Below are 26395 nucleotides of genomic sequence, written 5' to 3'. Positions count from 1 at the left end.
TAGCATAAAACAGGAGAAATGTTGGTTTTTTTTCTTTAAAAAGGAATTGAAATAACTGTTCAATTAAAATCCGGAGGGAAAAAAATCTTATAAAGATGTATTTAAAAGAAAACCCACAAAACTGCCACAAATCACTTGCAGACTCCATCCCTACCTGCAAGTTGTCTGAATAGGTCTAGCAGATCAGTTTGGGACTTTTGTGTGCAATGTTTGTTGCTAGAAACAATAAGCACCTGATTCTTGCAAGTGAAGATTGTTGGAGACTACATACTTTCTAAGAAAAACTTTTGAAATTTTTCTTTCACTTAACAGGATGGTCTCTGGTTGTGTGAGAAGACATGTGAGAGTGGCATGCTGTCTTCCCCCCAGTACTCGCCCCAGGAGCTGGGAGAGCTCTGGAGATTAAAGGAACTGTGTGGAGATCCATGTAAATGTGAGGAAAGATGATGGACTTGCCTTGGAAAACAGGGTAGTATATAATGATCATGGAAAAGTGTACATTTGGATTCATTCCTGGAACAATAAGATACTAAGGTACCTTTTAATGCTGGGTTTCAACTAAAGTATAACAATATTTGCACATCCCTTTTGATAATTACAAGTGGACTGATACTATTCATTTTCTATAGTATAGATGTTGATCAGACAAAAACCAAAATGTTCAAGATTAAAAAAAAATCCTTTTTATATAAAGTCAAAGACCTACTTGTAATTAATAAATGCACATAAGAATGCCAACTAGCCTGTCTTTTGTAAATTGAAGCACTACTGATCTGATTCAGTATAGAGCTGTTCCAGGATCCTGTGAGAGTTGTGCTCAGCACCAGGGCAGCTGGTAAGTCTTGCTGCAGCACATTCTGTGCTGTCTGAGGGATTGCCCTCATCTGTGCAGGGACAGGGACAGCAATGGGGGCTAGGATTTATGATTAGTTTGTTTATATCATTGTCATTTTAGATTAAAAAAATCAAGGTTTGCTTATACCAAATCTTCAAGTACTGCAAGCTTGGCCTGATTTATGAGGGATTTCTGAGAGACTCTAGACTCTAACTAGATATGAATCTGAGGTTACACAAGTGAAAGTAAATTAAGATTGAGGAACAGCACGCTAAAGATTGTAAAATAAAAAGCAAAGGTGGTACGGTAACACTGTAGGGTAGAAAAAAGGTCTAGCAGATTTTGATCATCTAAGGTCAGATACTTCTAAAATTACTACTCGGTTTTGTTCGCTTTAAGGTCGTTGGATGTAGGTGAAAACAAAGAGCAAGCGGCCTCTCAGTGCAGCACTGATCCTGTCAGCAAAGAGATCACAACTCAGCCCTGTACTCGGTTCAGTAAAACAAATTCTCACTGCTGCTGGGGGCAGGCAGTATAAAATCTTGGCAGAAGGGTGACCTCGAGTTTTATTTAATTGAAGCATTTAAGCACTGTTTGGTATCTCTCCAGTAGGACAAATGAGCAGCTGTTTTCATGGAGGCTGATATTCAAGTTGAGGAGCTGAAAGTACAATTGTACAGCCCTTTGGTGCCACATGTGTGAAATTCATATTCACCTGTATGTCTGTTCAGGCACAGGCTATCCGTGTGTCTGTCTCTCTTCTGCAGTTCTTGTGTCAGCTTCAGTCCAGCAAGAGAGTCCCTTCTTACCACCGTACTAACACACAGTCTCCACTTTCTATTGAGTAAAACTGTAAAGGCTTTAAGTCATTGTCTAGTTCAACTTCTTTTCCTTCCAGCTAGAATGAGAAAGCAAAAAAAAACCTAATCAGACTTACACTGAAATCCCTTCATGTAAACCAAATAGCAGGCAGTTGCAGTCAAGGAGAATCTGTCATATTATAGGAATGAAATTAGGTCCTAAATGACAGCATGAAGACAGCTCTCTTCAAGTCAAATGAATTTCTTTATATAGTATTTTAGAACATGCTATGGACCTTTAGCAGCATGAAATATTTTGTTGTTCAATATCTGTTTTTAACTCACTTTAGAACTTCTGTAGGACAGTTTCAGGTCTGAACTAGGAATTTTAAGCAGGCGATACAGCAGTCCTTTGACCTTCTGAATAGTCATAGACTCTGTGGAGGGGAGAGAGAGAAAAGTTAGTAAAAAAATGCTGCTGCCACTGAGCTTTAGCAAAGTACCAGTGTTTCACTTTACTTGCTTATAGCAACAGTGAAAGGCTGTATTGCTGCTTCAGTTCTAACACTGCAATAATGTCTTTGGTACCTGAAAATATATCTGCTACTGTCAAGTGGAAAATGGTTTCACCTGTGGTGGATAGGGCAGGATGTGCTACTACAGAGTAAGCGCTTTGATCCCATACACCAAATTAAAGTGTTACGGCTTCATAACTTACCTTTTTTGAGTTTGTATTTCTACATGCTAAACTAAGTGACCTTTGGGACACACACCAGCCTTGCATCTGGCAACTGTTCCTTGCAGTTTTCATTACCAGGAATTGGCTTTCCCAGCACAAGTAAGCAAATGGCACGGTGGAACTAGTGACATTCTTAGGAATGGTATTGAGTTATTAGTCCCAAACACATTGTCAGCAGAGTTGTTTATATTATGAAGTCACTTATAGGAAGGGGTATTTTTTGTAATGGATCTTGAATGAGTAAATGTAGTTTGTTCCAGAGGTGACACCTGTGTTTGCAATAGATAAACTCAGTATTTTGGTTGAAATTTCACTTCTTTTGAAGCTTTATCTAAAGGCACAGCAATAGCGAGTTACTCCTGTAATACCACACATTGTACTTAGACAAATATTTTTCTATCAAACATTTTTGTAAAAGCTGTATCTATCTGATTTTATGCAACTTGTGATAATAAATGTGATTTTTATTTTAGAATAAAGCTTGAATTCTTCTTTTTTCCCAGACTTCATTCTGACACATCATCTTTCCAGAACATCAGCTTAATTTAGAATGGTCTTATTCATTCTATGTCACTACAGGCACTAAAACTTCAAAGGATGAATTTGATAGAGGTCATATCTAGATTTCTAACTTCGTGGATTAGATACTCAATATCTAGACCTATTAGACCTCAATATCTAGATTTATACACTATGTGTGGTTGCCTCTCAAGACTTCACGTTCTGGTTACTTGGTTTAACACATCCACCAGATTTTATCCCTGTTAATTGGCCTTTAATTGCCTCAGACTATTTAACATGAAACCAGCAGCAGAGCATCAACTTTACGACAAAGCATCGACTTTCCATCTTTGAACTGGACTTAAAGTAAGTATGAAGGCCAGAAGAATTATGACTTTTAAAATAATTTCTGCCTTTGTCATTTCTTTATATGGCAGACTAAAAGCTTTCAGGAGCTGACAAAGCCAGAGGCAGCTGCCATTCTTTAATACCATTGTTTGAAAAGGAGCAATGAAACAACTGCTTGAACATAAGCCAAGACTTCTTACCTGGCAGTTTTTTCTCCACTGGCTTCTGTTCAGGTTTCTCAGGACATGTAATTGTCAAAGCTTAAAGAAGAAGGGTGAGGCATTAGTGAAAGAACAATAAGCCCTGTTCTGGCAGAAGCATAGTCTTTCTAGTCTCTTTTTATTACAAATTGTTTCCCTTAGCTCAGCCTGATCTCTCAAAAATTAGGAGGAGGTAGCCTGCATCTCAGCAGTAATGATAACATTTAGTCATTATCTGAAAAATTAATTAATTAAAATAACCAAGTTTTTAATTCATCTTCAGTAAATTATTGTAGCAGTGACTCCCTAATGCTTAAAGGTTTTTTGGTCAAAATGAGTATTTACTTAAAAATGCCTAATTTTTATTTCATTTTTTAAAAATAACCTTTATTTTTAAAAATGTGGAATGGAAATTGCTTATTCAGTTTAAAACAGGCTTTTGGTCCTCTCAAAAGCACCATACAAAGACTTTCAAAGGACATAATTAGCCTAATTATTTTTCAGAGATTAGAAGATAAACCTTATCCTTAAACAAAGGTTTATTTTATGTCTAGCCAATAAGATTCCTTGTTCTATTTAGTCTTCCACCTAAATGCATTAGAATGTAATGCCTTAAAATACTATTTTGTCCATGGAGTAAAAATTTTCAGTTCTTCTATCAGCTGGGAAACACAGCTACATAAATTTGCAGGTCGAGGAGGTAACCTAGATTAAATATGTAGACAGCCCCAAATACCAAAGCTACCCATGTTTTTCTTGTCTGTCCTAAAGTTAAGAAGCTATAAAAAAGGTAATATCAGAAAACAGAGCAGCTGTTGAGATTAAAGCCTGAGATGTCTTCTGTAAAGAAGCCATTCACACTGTCAGAATGGAGTATCAATAACCTTTGTTCTCCATTAAATCTCAATTGAGAAGATCATTTGGCTTGGGTTGAAGGGGAAAATGAGAGAGAGCACACAGAATCAGCTTTCCAGTCAAACTCACTGAGACAGTTCAGAAATCAAAATTACAAGCTGGAATTTTTGTTCTCCATCTACACCTACAAGACACTAAGCTCATAAAATACTCTAAATGCAGAAGGAACAATTTTGACCATTTCTGGCCTCTTACTCAGGAGCTGATTTTTTAGAGTCAAAGGCTGTTGTCCCTTCAGTTCTCCTTCTTCAGGTGCTCCATATTCTATTGGAAGAAAAATAGAAGAAGTTAGAAAAATAGAAAAGTAGTAGAACCCTTCAAAAACTAAAACTGAAGACCTAGGACCACTGTGGTGCAGGATCAGGCAGGAGTTCCCTCAGCACAGCCATGGTGGCTCCTGCACCACACAGTGCTGCAGACACGAGCTTTGTCCAGCTGCTGCAGCATCCAGGACAGGGGTGTCTGCTTAACATTCCCACTGCTGGGAGAGCTACAGAATGAATTGATGGATGGCTGCACACAGGTGCTGGGGTCTTCAAGGTCAGGAGCCTGAGTTCCTGAGGCATCAGTGCCCCAAAGGGTGCAGTTCTGTGCAAAAGCCCACTGGCACACAGGCTTGCCAATGTATGGGCTTTCCTAAGGCTGTAGCAGCACATGGATAAAACACCAAGGGGAAGAGAAGTTGAAAACAGACCAAACCAGTGCTGCCACAATGCCAGAGGTGAGGAAATACTATTGTACTCTGCTTGTACTCACTAAGACAAAGTGCTGGGTATCTGGGATGGGCAGCAAGAAATTCTTCACTTGGTTTGTTTTTCTCTGGGTTCCAATGCCCACCAGCTTCTAGCCAGTCCTTTCCAAATATTTTGCGATAATCAAGCTCCGCTCCTCTTCTTTCAGCAGGAAGGATCTGTACTGACACAGGAATGGCACATAATATAATTATATAACTTATAATATAATTATATAACTTTCCAGAGAATAAAATCTAATCAGTGCCACAGACTCCTTGGTCTTACTTGATGTTCAGTATGTTTCAATGCTACCAAGAATCTTACAAACCATGTCTCCAAATACTGAGTGATCCATATATTCAGTATATTTTAGAGCCATTAAGCCCCTCTGTGTACTCACTGAACCATAAATTAATATCTAAGCAAAGATTTTGCTGTATATGGCGATGCAAGGATGTTTTGTGTAGCAATGGATCAGATACTGCTTCTGCTCTCCTTTATGATAAACATTTGCTGAAAGTTTGATTTGGTGTGGATTATGATATTTTTCCATTGCAGAAGGCAAATGTTGGTATCGCTGTCACTGAAACAGATCAGACTATGCTGCTTTTTCTATTTTTTCTTTCTTTTAAGAGTATGGTTTTTGTTAACAGTCCTGCAACTTCAACACAATTCAGACACTGATAAAAAACCACCATTGACTCATCTTGTCCAAGTCCCCACTGAGTTAGCAATGCTCACAAAGATGGCTTGGTTGTGTACTGAGCTTGTGACTGCCCCACTGACAAGGGGATGGATTAGTTGGCAATTTACTTTTCCTGCACCCAAACAATCAATAATTTTAAAAGAAACTGAAAACAATTCCTCAGGCAGTGATTTAAATTTTTGCCAGACTTATGCAATTTGTTGAAGTATCACACACCTCACAGTTGTTCAAAACCTCCAACTGGCTTATCTTGGCAATAATGAGCTGTTTCAGAGTCTCTGGGTTCTTCTCTGTGTCCACGAAGGGGTTATTGTTACACTGCAGTGCCCGCAAACTTGGCAGTTTATCAAGCTCATTGATAGATGACCACTGAAATGGAAGAGTCTTTTGAGGAAATATAAAACTTCATTTCAGAACAATACCTGGTAACACTGACTATGCCTGAACAACAAAGATGACTGGAAAAATTCTTTTGATCATCTGAACCAAGTACTTGGATCCTGTTCATGTAGCCTAAGGAAAGAACTGCACTCCATTTAATTAAAAAACAAACCAAAACAAGAAATTCGAACTTTAGATCATTAGAATTCTGTGAGAGAAATTATAAGGTAGCTGCCATAACATAAACGTGTTTTTTAACGTTAAGAAATATTTTTACATTTTTAAACTATGCCTCTGTATTGACCAAAGTGTTCAACAGTTACCTCAGAATCTTAGACATAAAATAAAATTTTAAAAAGCAAACTTTAAGTTACTCTTAAACAAAGATGCATTTATTTACAAAATGTAAAACCACCACAATCTAACCTACCTGTGATATTTTATTGTCATTTATTGCAAGGCGTTTTAGCGAAGGAAACATTTTGGTTTTGCATCCTAGGAAAAGAGTAACAGGAAAACAGTGAAAACTTTAAATAAACAGAATTTTAAAACGATAAATAAATGACTTCTTTTACATACCAAATCCAGCATCAGGAAAGTGTATAGAAGATACCCCAGTGTTTCTAAGTATTAGCTGTTCTAATCTGAAATTTAATAGACACAATGATCACTGTGTGTGGCACAGGAAGTTATTTGCAAAGAGATACAACCTGATTTTTTTTTTCTTTTCTTAATAAAGATGTGCAGCATCACTGACAAATGAAAAGTAGCCTCACAGGCAGTACCCAGACTTCAGCCATGTTCAGGGAATAAAATTTTCAGTGAGTAAGTGCAACAATTTCAAACTTTCAGAATGGCTCCTGGATTTAAAATGTGTGATTTTCTAAATGACTTTTTTTAAAACAGCTTGTGGCTATTGAAAATCATGGCTGCTGTTTTGGTGTATAGGGAAAGATGGTAATTCTGCAAATTAGCGAAGTGTGGTAAATCACTTTCATTTCGTAAGTGTATAATGAAAACCTAATAACACACGGCTGAAAAATGTGTTATTATACAACAAAAGCAAGATTATATTATAATAGCTCAACTAAATAATGCAGTTACTCTCCTCAAGAGGGCAAAATGCCTCTATTTCAAGATCTCATGAATCTTTCATGCAACATCAATACTATCATATTTCAGCCAACAAGGACTATGGAGACGAATATCTAGGACAAAGAATTTCCAGCAAATTTGTTTACAGCTACCTGGGGAGCTGTGCTATGAGATGCAGCTGATGTCCATCCAGTAGCTGGTTATCTGAAAGGTCTAACAACTTCAGGGTCTGCAGGACATTATCAGGCCTGATATATTGGAAAAAACAAACACAAAACCAGAGTATTTAAAGTTATAGGCCAATGAAAACACTATTTTCCTAAGTATATAATTGTATGCACACAATTGTGCACATTTATAAATGTTTTGAAATACATCATGTGAAATTTGCATCAATTATTGTTTTGGTGATGCAAACACTACAGGAATGTAACTTTATGTGCTGTGTAACTTTGTGGTACACCAGTGGCTAACAACTGACTGACTCATGTTACTCACCTTTCCAAAACTGTAATATTATTAGAAGAAAGGTACAACTCTTCAAGTACTGGCCATCCTTGAGCACAAAGAAGAACCTAAGAGCAAAACTTTATTTAATATTACAAAAGATGGGAATATTTCAGAAATTATACTTCATGCAAATTTGCTCTGAATGTGTTCAGAACAAGCTATGGCTCTCCAAACCAGAGAGCCATAGCTTTAATAATTAAGATTTCCTAGTCTTCCCTTTCTTCCAGATGGCTCCCCTGTGCCTGGATCTGCCAGCACAGATGACATCAAAGGAGTTCTGCAGTCACAGGACTGTAAGTCCCAGGCTTGTGGCCACCCTCACAGCTGAGACTGGAAACTGAGTTAATTAATTCAGTGAGTTGGAGTGACCAGGTATTCCCTATGATGAGGTGAGGAATTGGCTGTACAAACTCTATACATGTGCAGAAGTTCCAGAACCTATATGTATAGCTAATACACATAATACATCTGACAGAATATTTTTAATATGTTAATTTTTCAGAGCTTGAAGTCTTTTCTGTCTTGGGACTGTGCCAGCCTATAACTCACTAAAAGCCAAGAATTGCATGAATTCAACACATCCTGAAGTTTTCAAGTTCTCTAAAGAAAATAAATTAATTCAAAAAAGGCTACAAAATGAACAAAGATACTTTTGTTTTAGATCTTATGCCCTGAAATTGCATAAAAGATATTATTTTACTTTACACAGCATGAATCCATCCAGCTGCAGGTCCATATAACTGACTCATAAGAGACACCATGCCAAGGGTAAACACTGAGATCTCTTCTAGAGGCAGCCTATGATTTGGAACTCAACTGTTTCACCCCCAAAAATATGAAAAATCAACCTCCTGTCATATCTGTAACACACAAACACAAACTTAGATATAACAACTTTTCCTGTTCCAAAGCAAGAGCAGGGAACAGATATCTCTTTAATCTGATAGTGTTCCCCCATGTCAAGAAGATAGACCAAAATAGGTATCCCACTGGTGATGAAGAAGCATGACAAGAAACCTGCAGAGTCAAGAGAAATGAGGTGCATGTTCAGTAACAGAGATTCCTCCACCACAGCCCAGCATTGGGATAGATGGATGGAATAAAAAAAAAACTGCACAAACTTGAAGTATCTGAAGATTTTTCAATATGACTAGAAAATTCCTAAATGATAGGTCACAGCACGATTCCAAAAAACTCAAATTGCCAAATTTCCAGCTACTGCTTAAAATAGCTTCCTCAGAAACAAAAGTTCAGAGATCTGACATGGAATTAACCCCCTGGAAAGACTGGGGCCTCATTGTGGAAAGCTGATGGGGAGGTAACAAATAACCAGAAGAGAGCCACTAATGCTCAATACCAGAAAAATGGAAATGCAAGAGCCATTGCAAAAGAAATAAAACTGAGAACGAGAAACAATTGTCACCATGTAAGTTCATGATGCTCCTGTATCTTTAGTCTGTTTATCCCAGGAAGCAAATAATATAATTGGGAAAGGCACAAAGAAGCTAAACAGGAATTAAAACCATGAAATGGAGAATAGCCGTTCTCAGTTACTTTCATATAAAACAGTGGGACTTACTAAATGAAATTACCAGGCAGCAATATCAGAACCCAAAAAAGGTTGAATTTATGTTAAATGATATGCATAGCAAAATTTTCACATGGGTTCTTAATACAGTTAGATAAATCATTAAACAAAAATATCCACAAATATTAGAGGTATATAGTCTTGAGCTCACAAAGCCACACAATCCCAGATTACTTTCTAAGAAGCTCTTACCATGTGCTTACCCTTTGCCTAGAATTTTTCCCAACTACCTGCTGCTACTTGCTAGTGTCAGAAGCATGATCCTGCACTTCTGTTCTAACCCAGATTTTTCTTTTACCCTGTATAATAGTAGATTATATTATAAATACAAAATCTTAGTTTGAAAACAGAATCACAAGTATAACATTATGATTTAAATGCCAAATAAGAAAGAAAGGGTTTGGAGGCATAAATACAAATTCATTACACTCAAATGCATTAATGCAATTTCTAAGTCAATGGCTGCTAACTTTAAGTCATTTTACAGGACATTTTTCCGGCCTTGAAAGTTATATGTTTTGTACAATCAGTCAACAATTCTACAATAATAAACTCTTTTACTGATATACTAATAATCTCAGAAGTATTTAGATATATGCAAATGATATACTAATGAAAGAATTCTTTCTGAAAACTGATGCTCAAGGCATGTGAATGTGGAGCTATGTATTACTGCATAACAGTTAAGCATGTCCCTCTCCTGTGAAAAATACTTCAAAACAGAGGAACAAACTAAAAAAAATCCAATTACAACTATCTCAATGCCATATATTCTTACATATAACAACAAGTAATTTTGAAATGCTGTTCACCATTAAATTGTTTTAATTAAATTTAAAACACTCCTAAGACTTTTGCTTATAGCCCCATAAATGATTTAAATGTATTTCTTATTTGCTTGGATTATATTCATGACTATTTTCTATTTTAAAGTTGAATTTTCAAGTAACTCCCCTCAGCGCTTAAGCAGTAACATTTTCAAGTAGTTTGTTCACAGAGTACTGATGTCAGACACATGCCTTTATTTTTCCCATTTTGTTTAACTGCCCTGGAACACCACTTTCAAGCACAGGCTTATGTCTCCTAACTTACAGGGAATGAACTGGAACAAATTTATAAAACAGATTTTGGAAGCAAAGATGCTTTTATGGCCAATGACGAATCATCAGCTAAAGCAGGGTTTCAAAAAAAAGAAAAAAAACCCAAAAGCTGCATAATTTTAAATTGCTCTGGCTAAGTTGGGACTTTCTCACTGCAATTGAATTAGCCCAGGAGAACTCTAATCTGCAGGCATGGCTCCAACCAGCCTTTCAGTCACCCCATGGAGGGATGAAGGACAGCTGCTGGCAGGTACCAACATTTTAAACACCACAATGCACAGATTTACTCTGATGAGCACTAGGTGACATTTAAAGTGTTTGTAGCCTCTTAATTCTTCCATTCCCTTCACCATTCATGTTGTTGTTACTATGGAAGGATTATCAACTGTTCTGCCATAAATCCCACAGACAGTTTTAAGAGCACACTGGACACTAAACAAAAACACAGCAGTGACCTTCCTCTAGTCCTGCTGCAAGACAAGAGAATGAAGAAGCTTCTTTCTATTCAAGCCCCAGTTTTGTTAAATGCTCTTTTACTGGATAGCAGCTAGCAGCTGAAATCTGGAAAGTCATGTAGTTTTACAATGCAGTACAATAAAATCTGACCCTGAGAAATCCAAATAATAGTTTGGAATTTAGAAGCTATTCTAAGTAACATGACACTGAGATGCATGTCCTAAGCCCCATCTCTGAAAAAAGGCCCACTGCTAACTATAGTTGACAACAGGACTTCATTCCTAATAAGACAGCATACCAGGAGAAAGTCATTTAAGTGTGCATGTTTCAGTGCCTGAAACAAGTCAGAGCTTTGTTTTTCCTCTGCTGTCTGCTGCCTACAGCCAGGCATCATGTGGTTCAAGAACTATCAGTACGGTCAAAGATACCAATCAGTCTCCTGCTGATGCAAAGTGAGACCAAAACAAAGTTTTTCTTATTGTAAGGAAATAATTTCTTTCTATTTTCATTTGTTCTATTGCATACAGACAAGTACACGTAAATCTTCAACAGCTACCAGGAACCAAAAGGTTTTCACTTAAAAAAAACTTAGGGACACAAAGCTATATTGTACTCCAACTGCTTTTTTTTTTGATTTGGCAATTTACAGATGTAGATGAAGTAAAATGTTTCTTATTAGACTCCTATGCCAATATTACTTCCTTCATTATGTAGGAAGTATATTAGTCAATATGTAACTAACACAGTTACCCCACAGCACCTTTTCTAAGGATGAATTGATTTCAGTAGAACAATACAATGCACAAATATTTATTGCGCTTCTCTTGCCTCAGAAACCTAATGATATTAAATTAAAAAAAAAATCAGGAAAGGCTATTACCTCTGTCCATGTTATTTCAGTTTGATTAAGGGCCAGAATCTTCAAGTTTGAAAATGCACTGGATGCAAAAGTTGATGTAGATGGAAATCTCAATTTGTTTTCACTGCATTAAAAAACATATATATTTGCATAATGAATAATCACATTTATTTAAGTCATTAGTTTGGAGCTACACATTAAAGAAAAAGACATTTACACCCTCCAAAAATTAAAATCACTGCCAGGATGTCACATATTTTAAAATATAATAAAATATATTTCTAGTTATATTCAAACATACTCTTTCCTAATTTATTTTCCTGCTTCCAGAATACATATTTATTCAAGAATGCATATTTATTCCTTTGTGGCCTCTTTCACTAAGTTTTCAACATGAAAAGAATGATTTTCATTAATATTAAATGAAACAAAGCCAGAGCTTGGGCTTAAAACTCCTTAGTGTTGACTGAAAATGAAGAGCCCACAAGACTATCCAGACTCCAGCAAAACAAAAGTATGTAAAATCCCCTCTCAATAGGTAAGTATCACTACAAAGAAGAAAAGATAAAGATCCTCAAATCTGCGGTCTTCAAATCAGTTTTCATTATTCACCCTGAAAGAGAAGTTTTTATTTCTTTCCTAAGGCATAATCTACCTGCATATTCTCATAAAAATCGCTCAGTGTAGTTTATAGTTACACACTTATGGGTAAAATTTCCAAATAAAAGCTGGTGGATGGTTAATCACTCTTATTCTTCTTCCAACATTCCATGCACAAAAAAATCAGTAACAGATTTACCTTCTTTCTTTTTTAAAGCAAACAGAAGGTCAAAACAATACAAAACTGATTCAGACTATATCAGTTTGTAGTTGTAAGCATCAGATTCCAGCATCAATCTCATTTTGTTTTCCATTTTTTTAAAAAAAACTTCTGAAAACCATTCAGTCTAGAGTATGCTTCTCAACAATGAAAAACTGAAAAAATTATTCCGGGTGAATTAAAATAAATTTCTCTATTCTCATGCACGCTGATAACAATAAATCATTATATGCTCCAGGCAAAGACAGATTTACAAATAGCACCCAGGTTGCAAACAGCTGTTCATTGCTAAATATTGAAGAAAATAGAACAACTGTAACTACTTTAAAATACATTTTTGTCACAATAATGATAAGAATAAATAGAAAAAGCTGGTGATTTAGGCTGCTACTTAATCCATTGTGTTAATTCACACCAGAAAATTATTGTGGCATGTGACAATTACAGTGTATAGATGTATACTATAAATGTTCTTTATTTTGGAATTATTTTATGAATTTTCCTGTTTCAATAGAATTGGAGCTTTATTTAACAACATCCTCCTTCCTTTTCCAATGTCATCATTGTACAGGAAATTTTCCCCTAGATCTGTCACCATGGTCTCAACAGTTACTTATCAGCATCATTTTAGGACAGAAATAGACAAAGGTTTGGGATAATTAAGGTTTAGTCAAAGCATTATGGATAATTAAGTTAGTGTCAAGACATTGTTGGCTAAACAAAAGTGGGTTCTTAAATGCAGAGCTGCCTGAGCAGCCAGAATGTATCAAGAATAAAAAAACCCCACAGATCAAATCTTAGAACTTTGAAGAAAATGTTCTCCAGAACTTAGTTTTACACAGAAGCTGAACTCCTAGGGCTCTTCTTGAATACAGATGTCAGAAAAATATAGCCCACACTACAGCCCACAACTTCAGCAGCTGCTTAAAAACAAGATTGAAAAAACCAAAAAAAACCCTTAGCTCCCATTAGAATGAGTCTTGTTGTATCCAGTTACATTTAGAAAGCTGAATCCTGAGCCTCTTGGTTTTTGTTCCTACCCCAAAGGAAGAGAAACCCAAATATGAATATTTATACCTGACATTAAGTGTTTCCAGATTTTGAACTTGAGAAGCAATAGCTACTACTGTCTCCCAAGATGATATCAGATTTTTTGATAGATTTATATGCCTCATATCTGAAATTTCTTGTTAAGAAAAATAAACTTATCTCAAAACTGAACTTCCTTTTTTCAGAATTAGAATTAGGGTTTCGTTTTGAATCAAAGAGAAATAGATTACACTAAGGGATGGTACTGCTCAGTTACAGAAAATTCTATTTTGATTTCTGATATGGAAATGGCTTATAGTTTTATAGAAGAGCTTAACCACACAAATCCTCAAATGGATTAATTTCTATACAGACAGGAACTCTTATAAGTCCTTAAAAATTAACAAATAAAAACGGCTTTGTAGTTTTGTAACACTGCCACTGCATGCAGTGTACTAAACACATTATTTGTTATATATTGGAAACCTCTGGTGTCTACAGAACGTATCAGTTCTACTTCTATATGGTTATCTATTCTAGGGAATTTTAAAAGAAAACATTGCTGGAGCCTTCTGAAACTGCAGTCACAATAACAACCTACACTTCTATTTTTATGCACAATTTGCATTTCCTCTCAAAAATTGTAGGCGCCTGGCTGTTTAACTTTTTAACATTACATTAAACTTTTAAATATAAACTTCAGGTTTAATTTTTTCTTTTTTTTTAATAAAAGGATACAGATATCATTCATTGATGTGAACACTTGAATACTAGAGTATGTACTTTATTTGTGGCATCATGCAATACAGCAAGAAAAGGATACTGGCACATGTTCTGCTGATTTCCTCTTCCTGACCAGCATGGCTCACTGCACACTCACGCACTGAGATATCCACCAGTTTGTTCAGTTGTCTACATGAGAAAGAACATCCTGTTCGGTAATCTTCAAACAGAAATAGGTATATTACATAAATGCCTGGTTTTTACAACTCCATAACATCCTTTTCATGTGTATCTCCTTTGGAATTAGCAATGCGCAGATTACCACACTGCAGTGTCATTCGCACTCGAAAAGAGATACATCTCTATTTTTTTGCCTTTACATCACTACTACAAAATAAGTCTGGTTGAACCATAGCTCTAACTGAAATAAAGAGTTGGTAAAGCAGATTAAATATAGCTGTGCAAATTGGAATTTAATTCGAGATTCCAATTTAAAAAGGTTTCTTGCAACATGTTTTGCAAGAGGTTCAGAGTTATTTGGGCAGTCTTTGTATCACTTATCAGAAGTATTTTTGACTGCTTAGTATGCTCTGGGAGAAAAGGAGAATAGTTGTGGAATACCAGCTCAGAAGGAGACTGCCATCTGCTGAACTAATACATCTCTTCTGCTGGAGGCCATTAGAACTGCAATTTATGACACATCATTAAGTTACTTCCTTTCTTATCCTTCTAGGTACATGAACATGACATCAACTGATTGAAAAACTTCACTAGCAGTACAGTGACTTTCTGTCTTCCCTCTCTTGGTTAGAAATTAGTTTGTGATATGAGTAAACAAAGACTACAGAACACTGTACAATATTAAGAAAATGTTAAAACACATCTATTTTAAAAAGACCATGCATGAGTATGATGACTGTCAACATGATGATAATTTATCTCTCATTTCTCACCGGATATCAACATCTGCTTCTTTATGAAACGTGAATGAGGACTGTTAGCACTCAAACGTGACATAACCCCAGTTGGTATTTGTAAAACCTGTAAATTATGAATCCACAATTGGAAGATTTCTTGTCTCCACCACAGTGCAGTCTGGCTTGCTTTTAGACACAACAATTTTACATGCAGGGCAGTCCTTACAGTTGAAATACTACTTGACTGATCAATCACTAATAATGTATTTTAGATTTTCATATATAACACTTGCCTTTGCTGTTCTGCAACAGAATCCATGCCAACAAATTCCACAGTCTTCGTTCCAAATACTACTGTATTCCCTGTGCCACCCTGAACATCCTGCTTATCATTCAATCCGTACCGATCCTTTACTGCAGTAAGAAAATCTACTCCAAAATTTGCCTTGTTTGGCCGGATGAACGATCCTCCTTTAGGATGCCTAGAATAGAGCAGCCAGGAAACGTTGAAATATAAACAGTTATCTTAACAATGACTGACTAATTAATTACTGCTTTAAACAAAAGTACTGAGAACCAAAGCAGTCCAAAGGCAATTCTACGGGCTAATTGTGAACATCACTGTTCCCAGTGAGCCAGGTAAGACTCTCAGAGTATCTTTGATAGTACTTGATAGAAGTTCACAGAGTGAGATACTAAGAGAACTGGAGCACCAGCTCCCTAAAATGTACTCACACATCAAAATTACAGTATCAGTACCATTATTAAAAATTGTAGTGGTGTTCGCAGGGGTCCCAGGACGAAGGAAGAGATGAGAATCTAACTCCATGTTTCAGAGGGCTGATTTATTCTTTTATGATATACATTATATTAAAAGAAAAGGATATATTAAAACTATACTAAAAGAATAGAAGAAAAGGATTTCATCAGAAGGATAGCAAAGAAAGGAATGGAATGAATAATAAAATCTTGTGGCTGCTCACAGCCTCGACACAGGCGGCTGTCATTGGTCATCAAGTAAAAACAATTTCACATGCTGGGTAAACAATTCTCCAAATCACATTCCAAAGCAGCAAAACATGGAGAAGCTGAAGCTTCCCAGCTTCTCAGGAGAAAAGACGCTGGCAAAAGGATTTTTCATAAAATATGTCTGTGACAAAAAATAACTGCTCTGTTATTTCCAAACTCATTATGAAGTCAGGTTCTCCAGAAAAAGAAGTTTCTACCTATGGATAGACACAAAGTTACCTAAATCATACAGTAAGCGTGCTTGGAAATTTACCAAAGCCTAAGGAATACTCAGAATAGTGATTGCTACATTGTATTTGACCTGCATAATTCGCTAGTAATTCACAATGACACAACATACAAATTGTAGCACTCAGAACTCTTATATAAACACAAACTTCAAAAAATCCTGATACCAACTTGGTAACAATTTTGAATATTCAGCAGAAATATCCAACCAATAATGCATCTTTAAGTCAGTCCAGTGGAGTTTCTTGGCTTTTCTTCAGCACTGAAAAAACTTTGTTGCATTCCCGCGTCTTACCATGCAATTGCTTTGACATTTTCTAGCAAAGTGAGCGAGGAAACACAGTATCGGGGAAGAACTAGCAGAGACAAGTTATGGGAATGCTACCGCAGAGCAGATGAGGATCTGATAGGAGCAACAGCCAGAAAACATCAGGAAGAAAATTGGTAGCTATGAATATCTGTCTGCCATCAAGCTGAGAAGACAACAGGATTTGGTAGGAAAGTACCAGGAGGAAGACATCACTTATGTAAATAAAACTTCTCAAAACAGCATGTAAGCATCAAGTGTCTAATTAGCAAAGCATAATATAAACCACCAGTGCTACAAAGTTCAAAATTCTCATACAAAAAAAACCAGTAACTGAAGGCCCCAAATCTTATGAACCTATTACAAGTAGATGGAATAGTTTGGCACCATGTATTCGCATTTTTGTTAAAAAATCAGTGCTGGAAATGTCCTGGGCCAGTTTCATTCATTAGCCTTTCTACTCTCATATCCTTAAGAAGGACCTAGGTAGAAACTCAATAATATTTACTTTCAAAATATTTTCAGTCTAGTTTTTTAAGGACTATGTTTAGAATGCAATGATTACAAAAGAAGCAGAAAGGCAAATTACTAAAGAATATAAATCTGGTATGAACTTCTCATGTTTGATAAGCATTTTTAATACATTTTTAATCCAGTAACCTTCTCTTAAGTAATTTCTTCCATTCCTTTGAAATTCTTCATAGCTTGCAAACACTTGACTGATTTAAATATTGAACTTTCTCAAGTGTAAAAATGATGTGATTCTTTCTTAATACCTCTCCTTAAAACAGTAAATTGCCTTTTTACGACCTGAACGAGAACATCTCTTGCCTCCAAATATATCACTTCTGCATTTAATTAAGTCAAACAGCTTCACAGATGGCAGATAGTACAGGATTCTGCTTGGGGCTCTGGAAAAAATCCTTGTGCTCCTGTCTATCTGTAATTCACACTAGGTCCTGCTGTAAATTTATTCTGACAACAACTATCCAATTTCCTATCATCATGATTTTGTCATCACCATCCCTCTACACTCAACAGTTCTGCTCTCCTCAACACTCTCACCAGAGCTAATCTAGAATCTCACTTCTGCATTCCTCCTGTCATCCCATTTATCCCTGACATAGCCAAGACCTTTGGGTATCTCTATCACCATATCCATTCCTAAGCCCATTTCTGTCCTGTCAGGTCACCACTTCTACTGGCATCTCCTTCTTCATTTTCTATGCAGGAAACAGTTCTATCCTCAGGGAAAAAAAAAAAAAAAAAGCAGAGGAACCTAGCTACCCTGTCCCCTGTAATATAAAGCTGTAGGAAAATTTTAGTGTATTTATCTCTCAAGACCCTTCTCTTTTTGCCCTGATCAAAAAGTCATAGGTTTTCTCTCTCTTGTTGGTATCACTTCCCATTACTCTGCAGTCTATTATAAGTTAACTAATGTATATTTAAATCCATTCCAAAGCCTAAGCTTCTTTTTCAGTTCCAGTCTATTTATTTGATCTACTTTTTTAGGAGCTGTCACAAAAGACAGGAAATGAAACTGCAATAGGAACCTATTTTCAGGCAAAATTATTGCGCATGCAAGGAGAGGTCACTGTAACTCATTTTCCCTAAAACACACTGCCTGTATTAAATTTCACATTAGGACATATGAACTGTACAAACTGCATGTACATATCAACTAAACAGATAAATCATAATCCAAAGAGTCACCCAGCATGCATATTATGAGATGGAAGAACCTATGGATTACTGATCAACCTGACTTAAGATGAACACTCAGAAGTCTGAGAACAGGGATTTTGTTCTCATGTATGCAAATTGTCTTGCAGCCAGAACAAAACACTGTAAGGAAATAGAGTGGTAGAAGATACGGCCCAATTTCCTTAAGCAGAAAATGTGGAATATGCACAAGTGGGGCTCGGGCAAGTGGCTGGCTCTAGTTAATACTGACACTTCCTACTGACTTTTAAAATAGAGAGGTTGACCCCAATCTTAGAAGTCATCTTCTAGGACACTTCCTATTCATGATTCAGTAGCCTGAAGCATACAACCCATCTGCTGGCATGCCCAGGGTGCTTCAAGAATATTCATTAAAATTTAGATTAGCTGTCAGCTTCCACTGAATAAGGAGGAAATTTGGCATCATTCTTTGCTACTGTAAAACAAAGTGATGGCACTGCTCATCATTACAGGTACATGATGGCTCTTCATATGCTAGGGAAATATCACACACACACTTCTCAGTACTGAAGAAAAATGCAGGAGTACATAAATCATAACAGATATACAATTGAGCTGTCTGACTGCAGAAGCTCTGAGCCATGGAGAGAGATGTCAGCTTTATCAGCCTAGGCAGTAAACATGGATCAAAGGGCTTCTTTGCCCAGTACAGTCTGTTTGCAATGATCAACTCCAGGCAATTACCACCATGACTGCAGAAAATGCACTACAAGGCTCATAAGGTGTCATGAAGTGGAGCTGTTTGAATCCATGCATGTCTTTTCTACACAGATCTGAACAGATCTCTTCCTTCTAGGGGAAGGTGTTCAACAGACAAAACTTCTATTAGAAGAATCTACACACAGCAGTAAAGAAAATCCTTCAAGTTTTAGAAAGAGGCCATGGCACCAAACAATGCTTATAAATGACACCTGACACTAACCTGCCATGGTGTATCAAATTCCTGACTGAACAGCAAAAGCTTTGCAAGCATTAATAAGTACTTCAAGTTCTTGAAAGTTTACCTTAGTTAAACAGACATGAAACTTGACTCTGAGCTTTCAAAAAACAAGGAAAAAACAGACAGACATCTGCAGTTTAAATGCTATCTTGGGGTTCTGCTGGTGCACAGCACATGTTTGAGCAGTGGTCAGGGACAACCTTGTGTTTCAACACAGTTCTACTGGCAGCAAAGAGCATGAGCTTCTGATGAACAAAACTTCTGAACTAAAACCTTCTCAGGAGTCTTAGGAATGCTTTCTGCCTTTGCAAAACGGAAATAATTTTTTTTTCACGGACACTAAAATGATATTTTTTCCTGTATTTGAAGAGTTTGTTTGTGCTCTAGGTAGATATTCCTGGAGGTGAATGTGTCATCCTTGAAGAAAAAATAGCCCTAATTTAATATAAACAGATCTTTCATGGAGCAGATTATCTTGAATCATCATGGAGCAGATCATCATGCAACAAGAATAGGACAACCAGGGGAGGAAGGTATGCTTGTAATCCATATTTCCCGGGGGAACACACGCATACAAATGTGTCAGCAGGTCTGTGGGACAAGAACCTATTGAAAAGCACACTCACGTTTTCAAAAGCTGTATACAAATTTTAACAGTGTTTTAAGGCTTGATTACTCATTTCTCTTGAAGGACTGCAGAACATAATTACATTATACACTACTGCAACTGACAGCTAAAATAGTAGCTTCCTCAGTTATTAAGAAACAAGATCCTATTATCAGGGAAAAACTGAACACAAAACCACCACTAGATTGTGCATTGCCATTTCTAGCTGATATTGGTTGATGAACATGCTCATGATGTCAGCATAATTTGAAGTATGGCTGTTTTGTTCCTTGGTATTCATATTCTTAAGAAGTTCAATTATCACCACATAATGACCCAGATAAACATACTGCCACGAAACATAAAAGTTTAGGTAATATTTTCAAAAAACCTACTATAGAGATCACATAGAGCAGTAAGCAGACCTGCTGTTTCAAGTAAGGACTTGAAAAGAAAGAAGATTCTCTGGTAATAAGAATCTCAAAATCAGTTTTATTTTCCTCTTATGGTCTTATTTTCAAATGTCACTCTGAAAGATGTATTTTTTAAAGCAGTTATTTTCAAAGTTGCCTTAAAAACAATTTCAAAATGTCCTTTCACTGCATTTGTTTACAGCACAAGCTACTTGATCAGCTGCTTCTGCTTATCAGAATTCAAGGAGTGAGCAAAGTAGGCTTGTAGGCAAAGGATACTCATGATAAGGGGAAAAATACAGCAATTTTTTTAGATGTGTATATTCATCTACAAATAAACATTATTCCCTCCAAATCAGTAGTGGTAAAGAGGTGATGTTTTAAGTTGTGGGATTTTCAACACCCTTTTGCTACAGTAAGGTAACTATTTCTTACTTAAGTTTGCCTACATTTTCCCAATAGTCAATAGAAGAACTACAAATGTGTCTGCACACAGGAAGTTATGTCTGTGTGTCTTGGTGGACTGCTGGAACTATGTATTCTCTTAGAATCCAGCAGGACCTCTTCTGATTGGAAACTAGCCAAGTACAAGGAACAGGTATTGAAAGAACAACATGTTTAAAGACCTCAACATTTACATTTGTTATGGGTATTGAGCTTCACTCAAAACATTGATTTTCACATCAAGAATTAAGATTACTGTCTGAGATCTCCTCTCCTGGAAGCACACTGATGGCTGCTAAAAAACCAAGAGTCTATACACATATATATATATATATATATATAAATATCATACACACACAAATGTAAAGCAGTTGAGTTTCTGAAAAACATTCATGAAATGTTCAACTGCTTTTCCTGTCCAGAGAGATTTGGAATGGTCAGCCAATTATTTATATTTTTTTCTCCTACAGCAGAACATCGCTAGCTTCAACTTGGAAATTGTTTCAAGTAATTTCAAAACATTTAGGAAGCAACTTCCACTAATATATTAATTTGAAAGACATGGTTGTGCTAAAACCATTATTTTCATTCTTTAGCTGAAACAAAAAATCCAGCAATGCTGATTTTTTTTCTTGTATTAAGTGTGTTTAGCCTCCTCAAGCCTTGTTTTATTATTATTTGATACAAGGGAAAAAAGATATCCAGTCCTCACAGGTGGTGTTTTCTTCTTATTTTTCTGCAGAATAGATTTTGTTCTCTCATCCTTTACCACTTCTATGCCCAGGAACTTACTGAGCTAGCAGTCTGTAGTATTTAAGAGCTATTGAACTGGAGTTCATAGAAGAAAGTCATCATCCAGTTACCCTAACTACCAAACTTTTAGCTGTGGCATGTGTCCTGACATAGAAATCAACGACTTGCTGCAGTTAATATCCATCCTAGAGTCCTGTATTCCACAAGTTCAAACATGTTAAGTGCACAAACCTTTTCACTTAAAAGTAATGCATGCATATACTTAAAAACCCCACACAGCTGCACTATGTCTTGCATGTGCTAAATCCAATAAATATATTTAACAACTCCTTAGTGATACAAATATAACCCAAATCATTAACAAGAACTTGGCATTTTCCCTTAACAAGATACATGCAAATCAGCTTAAATTCAAATACAAACTGTATTTGAAACACTTAATATGGACCAATATTTCAGTTCAGAATTACCTAATGAAAGTCACTAGGAAATATTGATTTCCTAACTAAAGTAAAAGATCTAAAACCTACTAAGAATAATAATAACATCCCAAAGTCTCATTTTATAACATACCTCTGAAAACATGACTTGTATTTTCTAAGTATTTACTATACCCTAATACCTGTAAGTGGATAAATATCAGTGCAGGAGCCTCTATGGGTTAGCTGCTCAGAGCACTCAGAATTATGATCTTTTTAATATTGGCCAACTCAGAAGGGTTTGCCCTAAAAATTGCCAAAGGGTCTTTTCCCATGAGCATCTTGTCGCCCCATATGATGTACCAATGCTGTGAACCAACTCACCTGCACTTAAAATACTGTGTTCCTTCATAGCTGCCATCATGCTTTCCCCTCTGAGGATCATCCCATTCCACGCCCAGCCAAATTCCTGAAAAAAATGGTTGATACTTTTTCAAATTTACAGCATCATATACATAGAAATCACAGCCAGAAAGAACCTCTGCAGTTCACTCAGCCTAACCTTCTCTCTCAAAGCAGGAGATTATCACCAGCACCAAAAGAAGTCACTCAGCTAATTTGTTACCTAGCCAGACCCTGAAAATTTCCAAGGAGAGAAAGATTGCAGCACATCTGGTGAGCATATTCCAGTGCTGCATTGTAGTGTAGCAATGTAATGGGAAAGGTTTTCCTGCTGTGGCCCTTATCCTTTATTGTATACTCTAGTACTTGTAAGAAGAGTTAGGCTCTGCCATCTTTGTAACCAGCTGTCAAACAGCTGCAGGAAGCCATTGGATGGCACTTTTTCTTCTCTTCACCACATCAAACAAGCCCAGATCCCTAGACCTCTTCACAACACATGTATATGGTCTGTGCCCTTTACCACCCTGGCAGACCTCCAACACTCCTCAAGAGACAAGATCTTGAGAGGATCTTAATCCTCTCAAGTTTATCTGCATCCCTCTTGAACTGGAATAGTTCCACAGCAGATACATTATTCCAAGGGTAACCTTGTCAAGAACCCCCATTCCCAGAGAGGGATAACAGCTTCCTTTAACTTGCAGGCCATGTTCATCACTTCCCTCTAAGATAAACCATTATAACATGTATCTCTGCTTGTTACAGGGGTCACTGCTGGCTCATATTCATAACAGTATCCAATTTAACTCCCAAGCCCTTTTTACAACAGGCTCTCTGAGTCACTAATACTTTCCATACTACATGCAGAAATTTATCCTCCTTGAATCTCTTGGGTTCAAACCTAAAGTTCATAAACCTTAATCTGAACTGCAATTCTATCTTATATCACAGCAGCCATTTGAGGGTGAACACTGTTCATCACCCAAGTCACTGAGGAATACACGAAACAATGCCCCAGCATTTATTTTTGTAGTACTCACTCATTACCAGATATCAAGTCATTAATTACTTTTTCACTTGACAACTTTCAACTCATTTAACAGTCCATTCACCTACCTTGTATTTCTTCAGCTTCCAAATAAAATTCTTAATGAAGACATTATTCAAAGACTTACTGAAGTCAAGGAATATTGACTTGTTCTCCCTTCATTCACATTCACAGTCATATCATCATAGAAAGTAATTACATTTGCCAAGCACAACTTCTCATTTACAAGTACCAAATACTCCCAACTACCATCTTGTCCTTCACAGGCTTGGAAATGGATTCCAAGGAAACATGCTATGTCATCTTTCCCGAAACTGAAGTGAGGTTAATGAGTCTACAATTCCTGGTCATCCTTCTTGCCTCTTCTAGAACTGTATGCAAGGCTAGTCTTCTTCCAAGCATCAGGAATCTTCCCATAAATTTGAACATCTATAGTGGGTTGGCCTGGGCTAGATACCAGGTGCCCACCCACAGCCACTCTGTCATTCCCCTCCTCAGCTGAACAGGGAAGAAAAAATACAACAAAATGCTCATGAGCTGAGATTAGGACAAGGAGAGATCACCCACTGATTACTGTCACGGGCAAAACAGACTTGACTTGGGGAAAGTAATTGAATTTATTATCAACCAGAATCAGAGTAGCTGAATGAGAAATAAAACAAATCTTAAAAATACCCCACCTCAGCTCTCCCTTCTTCCTGGCCTCTACCTCCTCCCCACGAGAGGTATAGAGAGATGGAGAATGGGGGTTACAGTCAGTTCATCACACCTTATTTCTGCTGCTTCCTCTTCAAGAGGGGAGTCCCTCCCATGCTCCAGTGCAGGTTCTTCCCATAGAAGATAGTTCTCCATGGAGTGGTCCAACACAACTCCTCCCTATGGGCTACAGCATTCTTCCTTTGGAACTGCTCCAGTGTGGAACCCTTTGTTCATGGGGTGTAGTCCTTCAGGAAAAGGCTACTCCAGGACACAAGACCTACCAGGAAACCCACTCCAGCAGGGCTTATCTCCCAGGTCTACCAGGAGCCTGCTCTGGTGTGGGCTTCCCCCAGGGTCACCACTTCCTCTCAGGCATCTGCCTGTGTGTGCCTCCTCCAGGGGCAGCAGGTGGATTGCTGAACCCCTGCTGATCCCCCTGGGCTGCCAGGAAACAGCCTGTCTGTCTCAGGAAATATGCAGGGGAATCTCCTTCCTGGACTGTGGAGCACCTCCTTCCCCCTCCTTCTTCATGGACCTTTGTGTCTGCAGGGCTGTTCCTCTCACATATTCTCACTCAGCTCTTCTCTGGCCACAAAGAGTCTCTTTTCCTTTCCTTTCTTAAAGAAGGTTTCACCAAGGTGCAACTACCACTGCTGACAGGCTCAGCCTTGGCCAGTGGCAGGTCCACCCTGGAGCCCCTGCCATTCTCAGAGCCTTGTCACACAAACCCAACACAATATGTTATCAAAGGAGCACCTGGGCTGGTGATCTGCTGCCTCTTACCTTCCCTGACTCTGTCAGCACAGAAATCAGGGGAAAGACTGTGAAGTTCTTCTTCCACTCCTTTTGACAACTCTGACTTCTTTAAAGAAAAAAACCTAAAAACCTCACAGATTAGAAGTCACCACATTTACACAAGAACAATGAGGAAAATCAAGTTGTAAATTGCCTCGTTTTACTCGACACTGTTGGGTCGACACTTTTTTAATTAAGAACATGACTAGAACCTCGAGAACAGCCATAAAATGCGAAGACTGTTACTTGTGTGGCGCTTACCTGCAGTAGGAGACACGCTGCCCACATAGCGCACAGTCCCGTAGTCGGTGCCACAGGCGACCCGCCGACCCAGCGCATCGGGAGGCAGCCCGGCAGCCATGCCGGAGCCGCGGGAACCGGGCTGCTCCCGGACCTGCAGGCACAGGAGACACGCTCTTAACACACGCGCAAGCCGCTGCTCTCACAACGCCCCTACCTAGAGCTGCTCTTTTGCCGCCCGGCGCCACCCCGTGCCGCTCCCCGCTCCCTGGGCCGAGCAGGCTCCTGGGGGCCACTCCCCGCTCCCTGGGCCGGCTCCTGTGGGCCGCCTTCAGCCCCCGCCCCACACGCGCGAGGCCGCGGCCGCAGCTCACGCACCGGCGGGGCCGCTCCGCTGCCGCACTTCCGCCCCGCGCCGCGCGGCACCCACCGCCCCGCCCCGCCGCGCCGCCCCGCCCCGCCCGGCTCTCGGAGCGCTCCGATTGGCCACGAGCCCCAGGGCAGCCCTGCCCTGGCCCGCTATTGGCCCGCCCCGCCTTCTACTCTGCTCGAGTCATCACCTTCAGAGGCAAATCGGCCCGGGGCGTCACTGCCGTGGAGCTTTCTGGGTAGTGGTGTTCACCAGGGTGGCCCTGCCGCGCGAACTTGCCGGCCCCGGACTACAGCTCCCGGCATGCCGCGGGGTGAGAGACGGGCGCTCTGATTGGGCGAGCCGGCGCGCGGGGCGGTGCCGGGATGTCCCGCCCGTTCCCGGGAATTGCGCCGCCCTAGGAGTGGCCGCAGCGTTGCGGCGGGCGGTGAGGAGAGAGGAAAGGTGTCCCGGGGAAGCGCTGCCGCGCTGTAAAGCAGCGCGGGGTGGGCAAAGCCCTGCGGTAGCGGTGAACGAACATCGAGCAAGAGATGGTTCCAGTCCGTAGCTCAAGGCTGGGGCGCTCTCCCGGGATCAGCGGCTGAGGAGAACGTGGGCTGGTCGCCGAGCAGCAGAGCTCCCACGCAGCACCCCCGCGCCAAGCGGACTCCCACACGGTTGTATTCTTCTGTACGCTGCTACGTTTGTTGCTGCATTTAGTTCAAC

At 38.6% G+C, this 26395-nt stretch overlaps 2 protein-coding genes across 3 annotated transcripts in view; one reads left to right on the top strand and one right to left on the bottom strand.

Moving 5' to 3' along the window:
- Positions 1-1024, top strand: part of B3GALNT2 (beta-1,3-N-acetylgalactosaminyltransferase 2) — a 28153-nt gene extending 27129 nt beyond the window's left edge. For both annotated transcript variants that reach the window (XM_030944678.1, XM_030944677.1), the window contains exon 12: positions 313-1024. In XM_030944678.1, the coding sequence (XP_030800538.1) occupies positions 313-447 (135 nt within the window). In that variant the 3' untranslated portion in view covers positions 448-1024. The remainder of the gene's footprint in view (positions 1-312) is intronic.
- Positions 36-25750, bottom strand: TBCE (tubulin folding cofactor E). The gene is made up of 17 exons (XM_030944676.1): positions 25699-25750; positions 25342-25474; positions 22524-22608; positions 15550-15738; positions 14440-14528; positions 13665-13764; positions 11789-11891; positions 7753-7829; positions 7407-7502; positions 6739-6803; positions 6590-6654; positions 5995-6147; positions 5095-5248; positions 4534-4602; positions 3424-3483; positions 1981-2072; positions 36-1733 (listed from the first exon to the last, which is right to left on the bottom strand). The coding sequence occupies exons 2-17, from the start codon at positions 25439-25441 to the stop codon at positions 1641-1643; spliced, it is 1590 nt and encodes a 529-aa protein (XP_030800536.1). The 5' UTR covers positions 25442-25474; positions 25699-25750; the 3' UTR covers positions 36-1640.
- Between the last annotated feature and the right edge of the window lie 645 nt (positions 25751-26395).

This window comes from Camarhynchus parvulus, chromosome 3 (assembly GCF_901933205.1).
Source record: "Camarhynchus parvulus chromosome 3, STF_HiC, whole genome shotgun sequence".
Lineage (NCBI taxonomy): Eukaryota > Metazoa > Chordata > Aves > Passeriformes > Thraupidae > Camarhynchus > Camarhynchus parvulus.
This window is presented reverse-complemented; position numbering and strand designations above follow the sequence as displayed.

Bases quoted from the DNA above. Each gene is read 5' to 3' on its own strand.
- TBCE (XM_030944676.1), bottom strand. From the start codon at position 25,441: ATGGCTGCCGGGCTGCCTCCCGATGCGCTGGGTCGGCGGGTCGCCTGT. The intron at 7,830-11,788 runs GTAATAGCCTTT...TTTTGCTCTTAG, and splicing joins CTGAAATAACATGGACAGAG to GTTCTTCTTTGTGCTCAAGG. The intron at 6,804-7,406 runs GTAGCTGTAAAC...ATTAAATTTCAG, and splicing joins CTCATAGCACAGCTCCCCAG to ATTAGAACAGCTAATACTTA.